At 39.6% G+C, this 22,564-nt stretch overlaps 1 protein-coding gene across 1 annotated transcript in view; it reads right to left on the bottom strand.

Moving 5' to 3' along the window:
• The window catches only part of slc9a7 (solute carrier family 9 member 7), a 59,057-nt gene extending 39,198 nt beyond the window's left edge, over positions 1 to 19,859 (bottom strand). Inside the window, exons 1-8 of the mRNA XM_027157482.2 lie at positions 19,379 to 19,859; positions 15,977 to 16,179; positions 14,778 to 14,855; positions 7,151 to 7,227; positions 6,901 to 7,013; positions 6,198 to 6,303; positions 4,763 to 4,904; positions 3,116 to 3,221 (exon numbers count right to left, since the gene is read on the bottom strand). Of these exons, the coding sequence (XP_027013283.1) occupies positions 3,116 to 3,221; positions 4,763 to 4,904; positions 6,198 to 6,303; positions 6,901 to 7,013; positions 7,151 to 7,227; positions 14,778 to 14,855; positions 15,977 to 16,179; positions 19,379 to 19,844 (1,291 nt within the window). The 5' untranslated portion in view covers positions 19,845 to 19,859. The remainder of the gene's footprint in view (positions 1 to 3,115; positions 3,222 to 4,762; positions 4,905 to 6,197; positions 6,304 to 6,900; positions 7,014 to 7,150; positions 7,228 to 14,777; positions 14,856 to 15,976; positions 16,180 to 19,378) is intronic.
• Positions 19,860 to 22,564: the final 2,705 nt, after the last annotated feature.

Consider the following 22,564-nt stretch of genomic DNA (forward strand, 5'->3'; position numbering starts at 1 on the left):
ACACTCTCATACACACACATATACATACACACTCTCATACACACACATATACATACACACACATACATACACACTCATACACACACACATATACATACACACTCTCATACACACACATATACATACACACACATACATACACACTCATACACACACACATACATACACACTCTCATACACTATGGAATAAAAACACTGTCAATAATAATCGTACGTAATTCAAAGCATTGTGTGTAAATTTTAATTTAGTTGTGCGTAATTTAAAACTATTGTACGTAATTATGTTTTTTGTGGAGTTGGATCCCAAAACCTACGGCCACGACAGTTTACAGATACGAGATTTTGTGTGTTTGTTCAAATACAACTCCAAAATGTACGACTATGACAGTTTACACACACAACGCTTGTTTTCACAACACCTCTTTTTCACACACGAAAACGGTCTGCGAAACAACTGTCGGAAATACGTCATCACGTTCACAGGCATTACTATCCGAGGGAAGATGAATCGATTCCACGAAGCACGCATGCGCCCCGCCCTCTTTTAAACAACTCATAGAAACCACTGGTGCCGAAATGGCGGGTTAGTTATCACTAATAACAGAGAGAAATTTGTGCTAACGTTAAAATAATGGTCTGTTGGTAACGAGTGACTATGCAGGAAGTAATAGGTAGTAATGCATTAACACTGAGCTTAATACTACTAACTAATATGGAAGCAAGATGAACTAAGCAGTATAAGTAATAGCATAGGGAATCGAACCCTGACCCTGGAGCTGTGAGGCGAACGTGCTAACCACTAAGCCACCGATATGTTTTCAACCAATTAATCTTGAATGTCCTTTAATACCATCTATATCATAGTCTTTAACCAGCTGTGATTTCTTAATATAATGAGTTTTGTTTTTCCACAGAAATTGGAAAACGATCTAATTAGCTTTCTTAACATTAACTGTAGATTATTTTGGAAATAGCTCAAAGATTTCCTCATATCTATTAACTGGTTAGAAAAGTTAACGTCTTCTCTTCTAATAGCATTTTTAGATAAAACTATTCCTAAATATTTCCCTTCGTCTTTAACCTCAATTGAAGTGATGATCGAGTCCGTTGATGAGTGAATGGGAAGTAGCTCACATTTTTTAATATTAAGGGTAAATCCCGAAGCTTTAGGGAAAATCGAGACTGAATTTAGGGCAACATCAACCATGAATTTATTCTTTAAAAGGATTGCTGTGTCGTCTGCAAACTGACTAATTTTAAGTTCCTTGTCAAATATTGAGATCCCATGCAAATCTGGGTTATGATTAATGAGTAATATAAGTGATTGAGTGGCTAGAATAAACAGTTTGGGAGAAATCAGGCATCCCTGCCTAATACCACAGAGCACTTCAACAATCTATATAACAAACTATAGTTCAGAACTATATGTCAGTATAAAACATCTTAATTATTTTACAAAAATTACTCCCAAAACCTAAAAAATGTAAGATTTCAAATAAAAAAGTATGTTCAACAGTATCAAATGCCTTGTAAAAGTCAAGAAATAAAATAAAAACCATTATTTTAACGTGTTAGCACAAAATTCTCTCTGTTATTAGTGATAACTAACCCGCCATTTCGGCACCAGTGGTTTCTATGAGTTGTTTAAAAGAGGGCGGGGCGCATGCGTGCTTCGTGGAATCGATTCATCTTCCCTCGGATAGTAATGCCTGTGAACGTGATGACGTATTTCCGACAGTTGTTTCGCAGACCGTTTTCGTGTGTGAAAAAGAGGTGTTGTGAAAACAAGTGTTGTGTGTAAACTGTCATAGTCGTACATTTTGGAGTTGTATTTGAACAAACACACAAAATCTCGTATCTGTAAACTGTCGTGGCCGTAGGTTTTGGGATCCGACTCCACAAAAAACATAATTACGTACAATAGTTTTAAATTACGCACAACTACATTAAAATTTACACACAATGCTTTGAATTACGTACGATTATTATTGACAGTGTTTTTATTCCATAATACACACACATACATACACACTCTCATACACACACACACACACACACATACATACACACTCTCATACACACACACACACACACACATACATACACACACTCATACACACACACACATACACACTCTCATACACACACATACATACACACTCTCATACACACACACACATACATACACACTCATACACACACATACATACACACTCTCATACACACACACATACATACACACTCTTACACACACACACACATATACACACTCTCATACACACACATACATACACACTCATACACACACATACATACACACTCTCATACACACACATACATACACACTCTCATACACACACACATACATACATACACACTCATACACACACACACACACACATACATACACACTCTCATACACACACATACATACATACACACTCTCATACACACACATACACACTCATACACACACATACATACACACTCTCATACACACTCATACACACACACATACATACACACTCATACACACACATACATACACACTCTCATACACACACATACATATACACTCTCATACACACACACATACATACATACACACTCTCATACACACACATACATACACACTCTCATACACACACATACGTACACACTCTCATACACACACACACACACACACACACATACATACACACATACATACACACTCTCATACACACACATACATACACACTCTTACACACACACACATATACACACTCTCATACACACACACACATACATACACTCTCATACACACACATATACATACACTGTCATACACACACACACACACACACACACACACACACACACACTCTCTCACACACACACGCACCTCACACACACACGCACTCATACACACACACACGCACTCATACACACACACACGCACTCATACACACACACACACACACACGCACTCATACACACACACACACACACGCACACACACACACACAAACACACGCATACAGACAGACTCGCACCCTTACACAGACAGACATGCACTCTCACACACACACACACACACACACACACACACACACACACACACACACACACACACCTGTGAAGCCACACGCCTCAGCCAACAGGAAGGTGCTCCAGGACATGAGGAAGAAGAGTGCTGTCTCCAGCAGGGGGAAACAGTGCAGCTTAGTGAACTTGGTGACGTGAACATGGAGTTAAAGCTTTAAACAGAACAACAGCACTACACACACACACACACTCACTCACACATACGTCACTGTCCTCAAACTGATTATTATCCTACAGCAGCATCTCTCATCTCTCATCTCATTTTCTACCACTTTATCCGAACTACCTCGGGTCACGGGGAGCCTGTGCCTATCTCAGGCGTCATCGGGCATCAAGGCAGGATACACCCTGGACGGAGTGCCAACCCATCGCAGGGCACACACACACTCTCATTCACTCACGCATTCACACACTATAGACAATTTTCCAGAGCCGCCAATCAACCTACCATGCATGTCTTTGGACCGGGGGAGGAAACCGGAATACCCGGAGGAAACCCCCGAGGCACGGGGAGAACATGCAAACTCCGCACACACAAGGCGGAGGCGGGAATCGAACCCCGACCCTGTAGGTGTGAGGCGAACGTGCTAACCACTAAGCCACCGTGCCCCCCATTCCTACAGCAGCATGTCTTTTTTAATCGTCTAAACACTTTTTGAATCTGCTATTCATTAATGAGCAAAAGGATGATGAACTATTTATCCAATTAGAGTTACATTAAACGTCAAAGGTCCAGGAGACAAGTTCCTGTTCACGCTTATGTTACAGCAGCTATGAAGGTTTCCTCACAGGCCTTTCTTTAATCTCTCTCTAAAGCTTGACATGCTACTGAGAAACCACAAAGAAGTGTGAACTTCTCTATAAACATCTCCTTACCTAAAGCGTTACAGTCACACCTGATTCATCAACACCTTCTGACCAATCAGAGTCCAGAATTCAGCAGCACTGCGGTAGACGTGTTGTTTAATTAGTAGTTGTCTCTTTATACTTTTCCCCTGTATAGGGACATGTTTTATTTATTTGGATAAAATCTGTCATCATATATTTATTTATATATTTTATTTATCACTTAAGTTATTAACTAACGCATCAAGCTTTAATTTCTATTTATTTTATATTATATTATTTATATATGAATTAATTACTTTATATTTTCACTTTATATTTTTTATATTTTCATTTGTATTTAATCGACTTAATACAACGAATACATTTATATAATTGTTATTTTTTTTAAGTAATAAATGTATTATTTTATTAATTCGGAATGAATTATTAGTTAATCGACTGATTATTCGCCAATTTAATGTCGAATTCATTTACATTTATTTATTTATTTAATTACTAGATTTAAAGCATCCATTTATAACTTTAATATTTATAATCTTTTTGTAACTGATCACTTTAACTCACAGATGTCATGTTGATCTCAGTTTATACGTTAAAGTTAATAAAAATAAAAAATAAAAATAAATAAATAAACTATTTTACCCCCCCCTGGTGGTGAAGTTAGAGCACAACCCTAAAGAAACTGATCTCACGCAGTGAACATGTAGCTTGGACCTTTAAGTAAAGACAGGACGATGTATCGGGATTCTAATCACGCTGTAAGAGCTTGTACACAGCACACATGTTGCAAATCATCTTCACTACATGCAAGATTTCTGAAGGATATGAGGGCGGTGACGACTCCGGTGACCGCGCCCATGGCGAAGGAGCCGCTAAAGATCCCGATGAAAATGCCGACGGATTTAAAGAAGGCCGAGGCGTCAAACGTGTGTGTGTTTACGCCGCTGGGCTGGTAGGCCATGATAGACCTTTAAAAACAAAACAAACAAACAACAACAAAATATCAATAACACACTACATTATAAACAATATTTACAATAACATAGCATATACAAATATACGTGTGCGTTTTAAAGCGTCAGTCTGTATCCCTTTAACCTGCTGACTCCGCCCACTCTGTCCATATCAGAGACTACCCGTGAATTATAGAGTGACTTTAAGAGAAAATGAGCTGGAGCTGGTGCAGGCTGTATTGAGTGAAGATTGTGCAGAATTTTCTGGGCCAGAAAAAAAAATTAAACAAAGAAAGGCAGCATTAAATAAAGAAATTAGCATAAAATCTAGGACGGTAACGTTGTCAGTCGTTGTTTTAAAAGGTGCATCTGAAACTATACATTTATTACAGATTTTATAATGTTACAAAGTGCAGCTTTAAGAAAAAAACAAAACCAGTATAGAGTTAATAAAAGGTGAAAGTAAGCGACGTACAGAAGTGTTGATCTGGTGGATTTGGACCCAGCCAAATATTCCTCATCACAAGCGTTTATGCAAACGACTTCACAGACTTCTCTAGTCTTACCGCCTCTGCTCGGATTAGTGAACTGATGACACGTCTGCTTTCAAAGTCAAGAACAAAAACTGAACTTTTTATTATATTTTATTTACATTATTTCATTTATAATTAAAATCGTCTTATTTATAGCTACGAGCTAATTATTACGGCTAGCTTGTTATTAACCTCGGCTCGTTATATTAAATACTCGAATGGACTTTAATAAGCAAACAAATGATGCCAGGCAAGGACGCTGCCCAAGGAGCATTCTGTATTAACGAATTAAACAGAAATGATCCCTGACCTGTTTCTACCAACCAGAAGATGGCGACAAAGGACCAGAAAAACTCAGTGTACGCCTCCCTAATGGTCCTCATAGATTACAGCACTATGACCTCTCATGGCTGCTTAACTCTATTATAATTGGTGATCGTAAATTTTTTTGAAGAAACCAGATCAACATATTTATATCCATGGTTTCATTTATAGATGTGTGAGACTCACCTGACTCACAGGTACTAACCATGGAATTATTTAGCGTTCTAATGAATCGTTTATTGTGATGATGATGATGAAGATGATGAACTTCTGGGTTCAATAAAGACAAGTTTGAGAGATTATATCATCACTGGTTTAAATATATTAGTGATTATTGTTTAACGTGTTTGTACAAACTGTACTTACAAGTGAGTGTGTGTGTGTGTGTGTGTGTGTGTGTGTGTGTGTGTGTGTGTGTGTGCGCGTGTGCGCGCGTGTGTGTGGGACGTACGATGAGAGGACGATGGCCACAGCGTCATTCATAACGCTCTCGCCGAACAGCAGTGCATAAAGATCCACATCAGCATGGAGCTCATTGAAGATAGCCAGCACAGTGACTACACACACACACACACACACACACACACACACACACACACTCAGCATAAATAATAAATATGAAATGTAACTTCTAAGATTACTTTCATCAAATTAATCATGCACAATATTCATTCATTCCAATATTTATGTAATTCTCAAAACTTTTGGCCACGACTGTAGAGAGGGACAGATATGGAGAGAGACAGATATAGAGAGAGACAGGTAGAGAGAGACAGACAGACATTGAGAGAGAGACAGGTATAGAGAGAGACAGATATAGAGAGAGAGACAGGTATAGAGAGACAGACATTGAGAGAGACAGGTATAGAGAGAAAGGGACAGTTATAGAGAGAGACAGACAGACAATGAGAGGGAGACAGGTATAGAGAGAGACATACATTGAGAGAGAGACAGGTATAGAGAGAGGGAGACAGGTATAGAGAGAGACAGACATTGAGAGAGAGAGACAGTTATAAAGACAGACAGACAGTGAGAGAGAGACAGATATAGAGAGAGACAGGTATAGAGGGAGACAGAGACATTGAGAGGGAGACAGGTATAGAGAGAGACACATAGTGAGAGAGACAGGAACAGAGAGACAGACAGGATGTTACCAGGGTCTGTAGCAGAGATAATGGCGCCGAAGAACAGACAGTCAGTGTAGTAGAATTTATCATTGAGCTGTCCAACAACCTTCATCAGCTTCACCACTCCATACATCAGATTCCTGACACACACACACACACACACACACACACACACACACACACACACACACACACACACACACACAGTTAGTACAATAAGAACAGGTTAATGAGGAGTTAGTTGGAGTTTGTCTGCAGTACATCACAGCTGCTTTACCCGATGACGAAGCAGGAGATGGCGGTCCCCAGGAACGCATAAGTGATGATGGAGCCCAGGTTCCTGAAGAAGTGTCTCTGGAGAAAGACACACAGATCAGATGAAATCACTCTGTACAAGTGCCTGCAGTAACACTTCATTTAACACCTTATTTAATATATTACCTAAACATACACCTTATCAAAATATAGAAAGATCTATTTTTATTTTCATAAAATAATTATATTCTTAATTCATTTCAAAATATAAAATAGTGTAAAGTATTTATTTATTTTAACTGCTTTTATTTGGTCTTTGTTAAAAGAAATAAAGTTTATAAACACGTATATAAACCCAAATATTTAATAAATACAAGTAGTGTGTTATATAAATCGTGATTTAAAAGCCAAAACTGCAGATGGACATAAACGTCAAAAAGTTAATAAATAAATAAATAAATGTAAAATAAAGAAATCAATCTAAATTAATAAAACAAAATTAATTCTGACCCATTGTGCCCAAATCCATAAATTACATATTTTAAAATAAATAAATAAATGAATGAATGAATAAATAAATAAATAAATATTATGGAAAATAATCAGTGAAGAACAGAAACTTTGGGGAATCTCACAAAGGAAATCCCCAAATACACCAAGACAAAGTCACACACACACACACACACACACACACACACACACACACACACACACACACACACAGACACACACACAGAGACACACACAGAGACACACACAGAGACACACACAGAGACACACACACAGAGACACACACAGAGACACACACACAGAGACACACACACACAGAGACACACACAGACACAGACACACACACACACACACACACATAGTGCTGAATCTCATTTCTGTATTTTTTACTTCAGGAAGTCTCTCAGTAAAAACTATGACTGCTGATCGAGAGACTCAGAAGGAGTCAAAGGTCAGGACATGACACTTGTTTGTCACATTCGCATGGTCTGTCCTTCACAGTGGGCTGAAAAACACTTGCTCTCTTCCTCTCTCTCTCTCTTCCTCTCTCTCTCTCTCTGCTTATTCAGCACTTTGATGTCACTTAGTCCAGTAACTGGTGGAACAAACATAACGTGTGTAGATGCAGTGTGTGTGGTCCAAGGGCTCCTCATGAACATTTCCCCAGATGAGAAGAGCGAGCTATCAAACGCCTGCTGAAACCTGATTGGCTGAAAACCGCCATGTTTGTGAAGTAATTCAGTGATGATTAAAGCTCCAGTTACTGATTCGATGTGGACAGTGTTGTATAAAGTAGTAGAAAGCGATACTTGAGTAAAAGTATAAGTATCGTACTAGAAAAAGACTTTAGTAGAAGTTAAAGTTACCTTTTAGAATATTACTCAAGTAAAAGTCTTAAAGTATCTGATATTTACTGTACTTAAGTATCAAAAGTCATTTTCTGATATTTAATGTACTTAAGTATTTGAAGTAAAAGTAAAAAGTAAAATTTCAGTGATTTTCAGGTAGGTATAAGAGACGCTTCATCCGGTAGGAAGAATCTTTCATTCCAATGTACAGAAACATTTCTTGCAAATGCGGCCACGTGTGTATAACGTTATCTTCTTCACCCTGTTCACCACTATCGTCAGGGTGGTCGTCTACCACAGGGGCGGCCAACCCGCGGCTCCCGAGCCGCATGCGGCTCTTTGCCTGGTTTCGTGCGGCTCTTATGTTCATACTGAAGTTTGTATTTGTGTCTTTTTATTGTGCGTGTTCGCTTCGCTTGAGTTCAATACGGTATTTTAGTCAAATGCGCATGTGAGTGGGATGAAAACACGTCAAAGTTTCCCAGTAGGAGCAAATTCATTTGTGTAAACAATTTGTGTCAAGTTCGCTCTCTAAATGGCAGTAAAAAAGGTGATGATCGTGTGTGCCCATGTGTATGATGTGGTCTACGGTAACGGAAGGTCCTCCAGAAGGTGCTTCCACGGCGGTTTCAGTTGTGCTTCCGCCTCCTTTTGACAACATTATGCTGAAATAGAGCGCGCGGAGCTGCGTAATACAATCTAGGGGCAGTGATTCACCAAACCTCCCTTATTACAGTCACACACATTTCTGCTGATTTTATTTTGTAGTAACGAGTAACGAAGACGCTTAGTGGAAATATAACGGAGTAAAAGTTTACATTTTATCTAGGAAATGTAGTGGAGTAAAAGTGAAAGTTGTCATAAATTTAAATAGCGAAGTAAAGTACAGATACGTGACATTTCTACTTAAGTACGGTAACGAAGTATTTGTACTTTGTTACATTACGACACTGGATGCGGCACACAATCTTCAGCACAAACACACATTTTAGTCCTGAGGAACAGCTAACAGAAGAAACACTGATCTAATGCTCTGCCCTTGCCACTTAAAATACATGACGTGAAAATAAAGAAGCAATTTAAAGCATTTTTATCAGCTGACTAAAAGCAGAATTTGTGTGACTGAATATTTTTGCTATTTTGAATATTTACATTTTTATAAAAATTATACTCAAACTTCAGATATCTCTCTCTCTCTCTCTCTCTCGCTGTGTGTGTCTCTCTCTCTGTGTCTCTCTGTCTCTCCCTCTCTCGCTTTGTGTCGGGCACTCTCTCTCGCTGTGTCTCTTTCTCTCTCTCCATCTCTCTATCGCTGTGTGTCTGTCTCTCTCTCTTGCTGTCTCTCTCTCCCCCCGTGTCTCTCTGTCTGTCTGTCTGTCTCTCTCTTGCTGTGTGGGTCTCTCTCTCTCTCTTGCTGTGTGTGTCTCTCTCCGTGTCTCTATGTCTGTCTCTCTCTCTCTCTCTCTCTCTCTCTCTCTCTCTCTCTCTCTCTCTCTCTCTCTCTCTCCCACGTGTGAGTGGGTGGAGCGTCGTGTGAGTGAGAGCACGGTTATATGAGAGTGTCTCTTGCAGCTCTTTTTTCCTTACTTTGTATCTCTATTTTTCTCTTTCTGTTCTTTCTCTAGTTAGTAAGAGTTAGTGTTCTTTTGACTGTTTCTTTGTTGGTTTTATTGCTAATGTCTCCGAGGGCCGTGTGTAACCCTTTATAGGGGAAGCACGGCGGCCCGGGGGGTGCGGAATCTAATCTCGCACGGCGCCATGGTGTTAAGGTGGCATCTGCAGCCAGTGTTGAAGACATGTGTTTGGCCATAGGGGAAGTTGTAGGCTATGAGTGTATTATGGCTGCCTCTAGGATGAACTACGCAACTGTTGTGTTTCTCAGTACTGTTGAACTGGTAGCCAGTAGAATAGTAATAAAGGGAGTGCTCACTGATGTCCTGCCACTTTCCATGCCATCGAAGAAAGTTACTCTCTCCAATGCCCCACCTTTTATTAGTGACGAAATTTTACTCGAAGCCATTTCTCGCCACAGAAAACCCGTTTCCTCGGTTAAAGAGATACCGATCACAAGCAAGTCACCATTTCTCAAAGAGGTCGCTTCTTTTAGGAGATTTGTGTACATGATTGTTAAAGATAATGCTGACAACTCGACATCGCGTTTAATTTCCGTGTAGATGGTTTTGATTATGTATCTTCGTCACTACCGGTAAAATTAGGTGTTTACGCTGTAGTAAGGAAGGTCACCTTGTCCACACCTGTCCCGACCGATTTAATAAAGACAACGGCACTAAGTCATAGAACACTAGCACTGAACCGGCATGCCTTACGTTCGGAGGCTGGAGTACTATTGTCCGACCAAACAAATATCAAGAAAAGGGCAGTGGATTTATATAAAGGTCTCTACAAGTGTGAGGTGTCGAGTGAACGCAGCACAGACACAGTGGATTCTACAGAAACCTTCCACTAGTGCTGCACGATTAATCATATCGCAATCGCGATATCAAGCCTGTGAGATTATATGACGCAAAATGCTGCGATTTTATGAAATAAATGGGTTGTCATGTCCACTCTCTCTGAAAGCTGTTTGCCTATTTCATCCACTACACCGTTATCCGCTACACCGCTAATCCGCTATCCGCTAAACTAGTGAGTTTCAGTTTAGGCAGTGGCACGTGTGGCACGTATGGTCATGTGACTTTTTCCGGTGTGCAGCGTGGAACGGGTGAAGATGGATGCCGAGCAGACGGACACTGAACTGGTGGCCAGAAAAAATGCTACCTCTGTGATATGTAGTGTTAATTTCGTCAGACGAGACGAAATATGTTTAACAACCTTTTTTTCATAAGATGAGACGATGACAAGACTGCACCACTGCGCTCGTGTGTCCATGGCAACGCTCTGTTTTACATTTCAACGGTGTGTTATAGTTAGCAGCGGTCTGTTATCAAGAAATAAAATAGTGTGTGCATAGAAAAAATTCGTCCACACGCCGCTCAAAAAAAAAAAGTCCTGAGCGCAGGTCCACCGTCTAGGCGGCTTTTTGTGTTAAATGATATTTCCTGTCGCTGCGCAGGCGCTTTTATTGTACATGACAGCTTATGTCCCGATGACCGGTCTTTACATTACGATTAAAAGCAGTATCAATAAAATAAAACATGTGATGTGCATCAAGTTCGAGTGTATGTACTGTTTAAACGAGTGTTCTCAACTTCTCACTGATACTTTTGTGATTCGCAGAGTTTTTACAAGTTTTATAGCCTTGATATTGTTTCTTATTCAAAAGTGGTGACAGAAAAAACTCTTTACCCCCAACCTGAAACCTCTCCCCCTGTCACAATCACATCATAATCATAATTAATAATTAGGCTTAAAAGCAAATGTATATGTAAGGGAATCAAGTTTAATAATTACATGTAATATTGCTCCAAATATTATCAATAATGGTGTGTGCAATACCATGTATAACTTGCATTAAGTTGGTAATTTACTTTGTGTATGTGTGTGTGTGTGTGTGTGTGTGATATATATATACACACACACACACACACACACACACACACACACACACACACACACACACACATATATACTGTATACCTACAGTTTTGATCTTAGGCTTTTCATTAAATTTTAATTTAAAAACGTTTTGCATTTGTTTGTTGTTGTTGCTAGTTTGCATTTAGAAATACAAATTTCAGCATTATCAGTAATCTGTGTGTGCATTTTCCTTGAGAACCAAGCAAATTGACTCATGATAGCATTTGTTTATTATATCGCAATCGCATATCGCAATCGCAATATTGACCTCAATAATTGCAATATGACATTTTCCCCAAATCGTGCAGCCCTACCTGCCGCAGGTCTCGAAGGTGCGGTAAGCATGGGTGAACTTCGCAAAGTTCTCCAGAGCATGAAGACGGGTAAAGCACCTAGCACTGATGGACACCCTGTCGACTTTTATAAGTCGTTGTGGGATGTGGTGGGAGAGAAAAACTGGCGCCCTGTCTCACTCTTGTGTAGTGGTTATAAAAGCTTTCTAAAGTCCTAGCAAACCGGCTGGCTGAAGCACTGGGTCTGGTCATCCGTCCAGATCAGTTTAGTTTAGACTTTGGTTTGATCTCCTTAGACCAAGAGAAAGCCTTTGACAGAGTCGAGCACAAATACTTACGGGACGTTCTACAGGCTTTTTGGCTTTTGCACAGATTTTTACTGAGAAAGTTAAGGTGCTCTACAGTGATGCTGAGAGTGTATTGAAGATAAACGGTGGCTTATGCTTTCCTTTTAAAGCTTGCAGGGGGGTGCGACAAGGCTGTTCGCTGTCTGGGATGCTGTACTCGATGGCTATAGAACCTCTGTTACAACAGATTGAAGCAAAGATAAACACTACGCTTATCAAATAGTGTAAGTAGCATAAAGGTAGCAGCATATGCCGATGACACTGTAGTTGTTATAACAAAGCAAATCGACATAGACCCCCTAGCAACGTTACTGGAAAAGTTTAACGTGCTATCCTCGGCTAAAGCGAACTGGAGCAAGAGTGAGGCTTTATTGTTTGGGAACTGGTCGGCTGAAAAAACAAAGCTTCCAGAGGGGATACTTGGAGGAGAGGGGGTTTCAAATACCTGGGGGTTGTTTTAGGAAACGAGGCAGACATGATGAAGAACTGGGAAGGGTCACTTGAGAAGGTTAAGGGCAGATTAGAGGTTAAGGGCAGATTAGAGCTTTAATAGTCAACAATCTAGTGGCATCCTTATTGTGGCACAGAATGGCTTGTCTTGACCCCCGGGTAAGCTTACTGAAAGAGGTACAAGCGGTATTAGTGGGGTTTTCTGGGACAAATTGCATGGGGTTCCACAGAGTGTACTGTTTTTGCCAAGGGAAGAAGGTGGACAAGGTCTCATTCACCTACAAAGCAGGGCAGCAGCCTTTCGCCTGCAACTTCTACAGAGACTTCTGAATGGACCTGCAGAATCCAACTGAAGAGCTGCCGCATGCTCAATGCTCAACAGCACAGAAGGACTGAGCCTGATTAAGTCACTCTTTCCGATGGATCCCTGTAAAGCGGACACTCTGAAATTGCCGGCGTTCTACAGAAACCTGTTTAAGGTGTGGAGTTTGTTCAGCAGGCAGAGGAGGAGGCTGGATGTTCCATCTACTGGCTGCTAGAGGAACCTCTAGTCCACAGGGCTCGGTTGGACTTAACATCCACTAACTGTAACCTGCTAGGACTTCACAAGGTTCTTCTAAAGTCAGGGACTGTAACACTAAGCAGCTTGCTGAACTTTGCAGGACCGAATCTGGCAGAGGAGGACAGCACAGCAGCACTCCTGGGAATCAGGTCAGCTCGACTAACCACACAGCTGCTAGAGAGGTGGAAATCCACTCTCACTGCTGAGGAGCTAAGGATGGTGAAAGACTGGTCTGAAAGGGGAAAACCTTTAGTTCCCCAAGACCATTTATCAACGTTGCATTTGGCCCCTAAGCTAGATGAGGTCACAGGTGCCTTTCCTGATCCTGTAAAATATACGCTGGACTTTCTATCAAGTTCAAGTAAGAATGTTTACAAAGTTTGTGTAAAGGTTTTCAACAAGAAGTGATTAAACACTGACTGGTGCAGTACTGGGGCTGAGTGACACTGTTACCTGAGTAAAGAGTATTGTATACACCACCGTTATCGAAAAGGAGACATTTAATCTGTAAATAAAGTTTCCGTTAAATCTAAAAAAAACCTCTCTCTCTTGTTGTTTGTCTCTCTTTCTCTCTTCCTCTCTCTCTTCATTTCTCTCTGTCTGTCTCTGTCTCTCTTTCTCCATTTCTCTCTGTCTGTCTCCGTCTCTCTCGCTGTGTCTTTCTCTCTCCATTTCTCTCTGTCTGTCTCCGTCTCTCTCGCTGTGTCTTTCTCTCTCCATTTCTCTCTATCTCTCTCTCTCTCTCTCTCTCTCTATCATATATATATATATATATATATATATATATATATATATATATATATATATATATATATATATATATATTTCTCTCTATATATATATATATTTCTCTCTCTATATATATATATATTTCTCTCTCTGTCTCTCTCTCTCTCTCTCTCCATATTTCTCTGTCTGTCTCTCATTTGCACACAGGGGAGAAAGTGAAAAAAGGAATTGAAGCTTCCTGTATATCTGTCACCAATCAGCACGACTAATTCTAACACGTGACAAAGCAGAAAATATGAAACTGTTAACCACAAGATCTCTGCCGCTGACCAGCTAAAGGAAACCCGAGTCGTGCTGCTGCTCCGACACTCACCTTCTTCAGGCTGTATCCTGCATGGAATATGATCGGAGGTAGCAGGATGTTGAAGAAAACCTCCGGGTCAAAGGTCACCTGTCACAGCAAACAAGAGATGCATAAACATACGCATCACGTAAACGTACAAATACGTGACAAAAAGCTCCGTTCTGATTGGCCGACGGCTGTGTACCGGCACGTGTCATACACCCAACAGCTTGCAACAGAATAAAGATGACTTCAATGTTCATTTTTACACAGAACCAAAAACATTGCATTTAGTAAAATAAGTAATGTTACAGAAAAATAATTAACCTCAGGGAGGTCACAGTGAGGTCATAACTCATAATACCAATTAGACGTAATGTTTATTTTATAAGAATATTATGAATTGTAATATAAAATCTAAACAAATTAGTTTTACCGAGTCAAATTCTGATACGAAACTGATTAAACGAGGAGGAAATGAAGACACGGGATGTAAAGTTTATGAGCAGATGAGCAGTTTTGTTCAGTGGCAGTTGGACAGTTCTAATTTACATATTCATATACTGATGTTTCTAATTTAAATATTCAGATAATGACAAATCTAATCCCCCTTTTCCACCGAGGCAGTTTGAGTGCTGGTTTAGAGCCTAATTTTAAAGCGGTTCGACAGCCAGAGCACCGGCTCTGAACCAGGAAAAGTGGTTCTTAAGTAGCTTGTGTCAGGGACTGGGGCGGGGCGGGGCTGGGGGCGGGGCTACTGTGACCAACAAAGGCAAAAGAAAACATCGTTAGCGCCATTTTTAAATCATTTTAAAACAGGATTCGCTGCGTTTGGATGCCAATACATGTTCGCAAAGCCATGAGCATGAACAGTAAAGCAACATCCACCATTGTTGTGTTTGTCACTGCTGTGTTAACGTCGCTGTGTAACGTGACACGTCAGACTCGGCTCTGTGATGTTCTCTAACCGATGGAAAGGCAAACCGGTTCTTAGAAGGTTCGCCAGTGGACTTCGAACCAGCACCAGCACGAGCTCTGAACCAGCACCCGGTTCTTTTTGGTGGAAAAGGGGCTTAATTTACATATTCGTATATTGCCGTTACTCATTTACATATTCATATACTGACGTTTCTAAATGACATATTCTTTTATAGTCGTATATCAAATCGTTAAGTCCAAATCGTTAATTAAAAGTGAATCGTTTTGTTTGGTGTTTTTTTTTGTCTCACCTTCCGAAGCATATCGTTCTGTTCCACGTTGTGGATTTCTCGGGAGTTGATCTCACCCTTCAGTGTGTACTCGAAGAACTTGCCACTGATGTTGAGCAGCAGGGTGCTGACTGGCCCCTCCTTCAGGGAGCAGCTGGGCGGAGTCTGATGGTGGTAACTGGTCGAGGGGATTCCGTAGCGCAGGATTACCCCCACCAGCAAGCCTGAGCACACCGACACAACATGTTCAGTCATCTCTCTCTCTGATTGGTCAGAAGGTACTGATTCATTCTCTCTAGCAGCGCCTAGTACGGTAGCGATAAGATACTATACATAGTATGTTACCGTTTCTATGGTAACAGCTAATTCACAGGGATGTGGATGTGTATTCAACTAAATACTAGCAAATTAATACATTTACTACAGATTTAAAACTCAATTTAATATGAAAATGTACAACGTCTGATTTACAGAACATGTGACTGATCCTCTAGAATTGTCTTTGCAACCAAATTGCTACGTGATGTTTATAATGGAAGCAGTAACAGTTAACCTGGTGATGTAAGAGAACAACACACTCTGTACAGCATCAGCACCATCAATTACAATGTCTTATTTATTAATGAACATGTCAACAAGCTTTAAAAGCGCAGGAAAGAACGTAAAGAGAGGTGGAACGAAAGAAGAAAGAAGAAGAAAGAAATAAAGAAATAATAAAGGAAAAAATAAAAAAAGAAAGAAAGAAAAAAGAAAAGAAAAAGAAAGAAGAAATAAAAAGAAATAAAGCAGGTAAATAAAGAAGATAAAAAGAAAGTAAAGAAAAAAGGAGAAAAAAAAAGAAAAAAGAAAAAAGGAAGTAAAGAAATAAAGAAAGGAAGAATGAAAACAGAAAAAAAGAAAGAAAGAAAAAAAGGAAAGGAAAGCATAGGAAAGAAAGAAAGAAAGAAAGAAGGAAAGAAAGAAAAAAAGAAAAAAGGAAAGAAGAAAGAAAGAAAGAAAGAATAAGGAAGGAAAGCAAAGAATAAATAAGGAAATAAAAAGAAAATAACAAGAAAAAAAATAAAAAATACAAAAAATCAATAACATAAAAACAATAAAAAATAAAAAATAAATAAAGAAAGTATCATAAACTAAATCCTCAAAAAACTAAATCACAAAATAAATAAAGAAAGAACTTAATCAATCCCTCCCTCCCTAATCATCAATCCTTCACTCCCTTCCTCCTTCAATCCATCCCTCCATCCTTACCTCTGTCCCTCCCTCCCTCCATCCATCCCTCTGTCCCTCCCTCCCTTCCCCCCTCTCTCCCTCCCTCCCTTCTCCATTCCTTCCCCCCTAACAAAAACATCACATTAATGTTTATTTTGTTTTTAATAAATAATGTTGTTTTAAATGAGGTTGAGACTCCACCGGTGAAGGAGCTGTTGCTATAGAAATGAAGTTCTTGTGTATAAATAGAACCCGGTGGGTCACGTTACAGCCGGGACTCCTCGTACTGCTACGAGAAAACAACACACAGCTCAGATTTGAGAATTTAGCCGATCTGTCCACCGTTTGTTTAGTTTTGATAAGTGATTATTATGATCGTTATGTAAGATAAAACAGACGCTATCATAAATACATAACAATGTGTACAAATTATGAAAGGTACTTCATGATGGTGAGCACATCAGTTAACATCACTATATAAGATTTAATCTGAACCGACACACACACACACACACTACAGGAAGTTAATAGTACATGTGTTGTGTGCTGTGGGGTCACAGGTGTAAATCAGCATGGGGTGCTATTAATAATTGTGGTTGTCCCAGCCAACAGCAGTGACCTTGAAACACACACACACAGAGACACACAGAGACACACAGAGACACACAGAGACACACAGAGACACACAGAGACACACAGAGACACACAGAGACACAGGCTAGAATCCAGCTTAATGCTGTAGTGCAGTTCACTGCAGGAGGAAAACATGATGTGTGAAGGCCACAAAATAGACCATACACACACGCACACACACACACACACACACACACACACACACACACACACACACACACACACACACACACCTTTCTGCTGTGCAAAGCAAAAAAGTTTATTTTTTGGATGAATCAGGAGGAAATCTGCATTGGTACAGATAACATCAGTACGTCTTCATGTCATGATGTTTACAGCAGTTTTTATGTAACTGAGTCACCGTCCACATGAACCTCATCATTCACATTAAAAAAACTAGTAATAAACTACAGGACATCACTTATACATATCGCTTAGAAAGAACAAATATCCAAACAGACACAAAAAAAGAAAGAAAGAAACAAAGAAAGATTGATTCAGATTAAACACCACAATGTCAGATTCAACACCACAGACACATTAAACACCACAATGTCAGATTCAACACCACCGACACATTAAACACCACAATGTCAGATTCAACACCACCGACACATTAAACACCACAATGTCAGATTCAACATCACATAGTTACATTAAACACCACAATGTCAGATTCAACACCACCGACACACTAAACACCACAATGTCAGATTCAACACCACCGACACACTAAACACCACAATGTCAGATTCAGCACCACAGAGTTACAGTAAACACCACAATGTCAGATTCAACACCACCCATACACTAAACAGCACAGAACAGAGGGTTTACAGTGATGAATATTAGAAAACTGAATGATCTGTGAAAGAAAGAAAGAAAGAAAGAAAGAAAGAAAGAAAGAAAGAAAGAAAGAAAGATTAAAGTTTGATCATTTAATTCACATTAAAAACATTTGTTGCCACTTGCTGTAGTAAAGAAATAAACCACTTCATGTTGTGCTGTTTGAGGAAACTAATCATCACACCAATATTTTACTAATTATTTACAAAACCGGTTGTTCTGCTCTGTTGTTTTGCTTCTCGATATGACGAATATATCAGAAATGTCTGTCATCTTTAATACAAATGAAAATTGTTGCGAATGAGAATGACTAAAATCCCTGAACTGGAATTTTTGAACTCAGATTTACATTGAATTCCAGGATCACGTGAACGCACCATCTGCGTTCAACACGGTCTCTATGGACCTCAAGCAGGAACAATTAACACCGAGATTATTAGCGCAGAACTGCTCTGTCGCTGCGCCATGAAAATGTGGAAACGTTGGCTTTTTTTATACAGAAGAACTGCAGTGAATATAAAGTACGTGATGCTGCGATGTGGCACTGAGAAACATTATAAACCGGTTTAACGTCACGTGCTACGTTCAATGCACTGGAACGTTCTACAAAACCCTCAGAAGTGTGAGGTGATGTTGGGATTAGCAGCAGCAGCTAGCAGGCTAATCATCGTCATTCATGTGAGACGCTAATAATAACACGATAATAACAACGTTGTTTATCGCCTACATTCTTACCGTAGATCATCGCTAGGCCGGTTTCGTGCAGGAAACGCACTCGTCTGTGTTTGAACAGCCATATAGTGAGAATGGTGAGCGTCAGCAGAAGGATGAAGGTGAGTAAATTAACGCTGTCCTGACGGTGACTTTCCTCTGCCTCCTTCTCCGTGGTCAGATCCTCCATCGCCCCGTCATCCGCGCTAATCCGAGCCGCTCGGCTTAATAACAACACCACAGCCGTGAGTCCTGACTTGCTCCTCCAGAGGTGCCTCCACGGCTTCATCGTGCGTGATGCTAAATCTCCGTGGCCCTGGTGCTGCTGCTGCTGCTGCTGCAAGGAATCGCCGAGAATACGAAACTCTGAGCTGTGAGTCGACTCCGAAGAACTTATGAATCGACTCAACAGATGTGGAACCGATTCCAATGACTGAAATAAATTTGCCTGAGGACTGTCTGTGTGAATGGGGTATTTTATCAGATACATTATCAGATCATCCCTCGGAAAGTTCATTTCAATTTATGGTTTCGACTCTGGAGCGTTTCAGAAGCTTTAGATTTTTTTTATTTTATTCACTTGGATTGTGAATCGACTCCAAATCTTTGGAGTCGATTCCATACACTCAAAATAATTTGACTAAACACTACATAGTATATAGGGTACAGGTCAATCTATGGAATCGACTCACAATCTTTGGAGTCGATTCCATACACTGAAAATAATTTGATCAAACACTACATAGTGTACAGTTCAGACTATAAATTCGACTCTCTACCCCCAAGCTAAAGGGATTCGATTCTTTTATTCAATGTAATTCAGCCCACATACGAGCTGAAACCGTTCCTCATCCACTGTGTATATTTAGTTAAATTGAGAATTCTGTTCAGAGTCAGAGTCGGTTCCAAATAACTGGAATACACCTGGCGCCCCCATGTGGACATTACGCTCATTACCGCTCATTCATTTGTTGTGATCAGAGGGACGGCGAATTAGAAATAAATCTAATTATCTGTCTTTAAGATTAGAAATACTTTACATAGCTCACCTTTAAAACGTATTTATTGCACCATAACAGAACCTGATTACAGAACATTTAATATGGAAGTTGCTTCATATCTGATTTATATATTCAGTGTGTTTTAGTAGTGAAATAGATGTTTTTTTAGAAAGTGTGCCAGTGGCACGAATAAACAGGACGCTCAGGTTTCCTCTACACGCTCCCAGGTTTCCTTTTCACTACATGAAATGAGGAGTCATCAGTTTTGACATTCTTGAAAATTCACCTTCAGCATTTTTTACTATGAAGGATTAAACAATAACTAACAGGCCTTACCTCAAACCGTCTGAGGAAATAACTTGATAATTACATTTTCACTCCTTAAAATAAATAGTTCAGTGATATATAAGTTTATATAAGAAGCAGGTTTTGGTGTATATGAACCTTTTTTCTTTAAAAAATACTCAAATATCTGAGTCAATTGAACCAAAACAATTTGATTCTGTAAAACCAAATGCATTTTCAGCAAACTGCTCATCAGCTCTGTGTTCTATAAACCACTGGCCAGATGTTAAAGCAAACATAGTTAAAGTGTCCACAGCCGATACTCCAGTAAATTATTTTAATTTCTTCAAGCTACAGTTTGTTCAGCCTCAAGCTTCAAGGTTCAGTTTGGGTTCCAGCTAGAAATCCTTCCTTTCTAAGTTCCAATTTCTCAAGATTTCTGCAAGATTTTATATTAAATATTTAATATACAAAGTCTCCTTTGAGTAGCACGGTAATGTGTTTAAAGCCATAAGAGTGTGTACGTGTGTTTGTCTGTGTGTAAGTGTGCGTGTGTGTAAGTGTGTGTCTGTGTGTTTGTGTATGTAAGTGTGTGTATGTGTGCGTGTATGTGTGTGTATTTAAGTGTGTGTGTATGTGTGTGTGTGTATGTGTGTGTAAGTGTGTATGTGTGCGTGTATGTGTGTGTGTGTGTGCAAGTGTGTGTGCATGTGTGTATATCTGTGTATGTGTGTGTGTGTAAGTGTGTGTATGTAAGTGTGTGTATGTGTGTGTCTACGTGTGTGAGTGTATGGGTATGTCTGTGTATGTAAGTGTGTTTATGTAAACTCTATAAACACATCTCCAAATCTGGATTAATATGCACATGTTCTACAAATCTAAAGCTTAATAATGATATACTTAAGAGCCAACAGAGTTCAATCCTGTAGAGTTTAACATGTGACTCAGTGACCATGTGAGGTTCCAGTGTGCCTGGGATTGACTCCAGCTCTATAAAGATGCTGAATAGAATAAAACTACAGCTGAAGATGTAAATATTATAGATGGAACAGTAAAATTAAATAAGAGGAAATATCCTGACAACTACACTTAATACTCACCCCGCTGAACTTGCACAGGAATTTTGAAAATTAATTAATTTTTACTTTAAAATGTTTTAGTATTTATAGTTTATTGTATGCTGTGTTGCATAAGTTTGCGAATACTGCTGGAATTTGTGAATTATCACTGGGATGAATAAAGTATCTGTCTGTCTGTGTTTATCTGTCTGTGTCTATCTGTTTATCTGTGTCTTTCTATCTGTCTGTCTGTCGTATACGTCTGTTTGTCTGTCTGTGTTTATCTGTCTGTGTCTCTCTGTCTGTCTAACTACAGTATCTGTCTGTCTGTTTATCTGTTTGTCTGTCTGTGTCTATCTGTGTCTGTCTGTTTATCTGTTTGTCTGTGTCTTTCTGTCTGTCTATCCGTCTGTTTGTCTGTCTGTCTAATTTACCAACATCAACCCTACAAATTTCTGCATTTCTGAAATTTATATTCATGCAAATGACCTGAAACTGGATCACATTGTAGTGACTCGAATCACTTAAAAGAATCACTACGCAGAAGGCTTTATCGGAAATATTTCCAATTTACACAACTCACAGATTTCACAACACAGAACGTCTCATTTGGCGAGAACAAACTTGACAAAACCCACAAACGGCAATTATACGTATTTGAAAGTATTCACGTTCCTGCAAATGAATCGAAACCCTTACGAATCATTTTAGTGATTCGACTCAAGAAAATCGTTATTCTGAACGTTTTACCCGCATTCTTTTTTAACGTTCACGCGCTATCCAATCATAGTGCGGGTATGCAAATGAAGGCGAATGCTGGTCATGAGAGGCTGTGCGAGGAGAGTGCGGTGAGCAGAGCGCCAGCT

Source organism: Tachysurus fulvidraco, chromosome 5 (assembly GCF_022655615.1).
Source record: "Tachysurus fulvidraco isolate hzauxx_2018 chromosome 5, HZAU_PFXX_2.0, whole genome shotgun sequence".
Taxonomy (NCBI): Eukaryota; Metazoa; Chordata; class Actinopteri; order Siluriformes; family Bagridae; genus Tachysurus; species Tachysurus fulvidraco.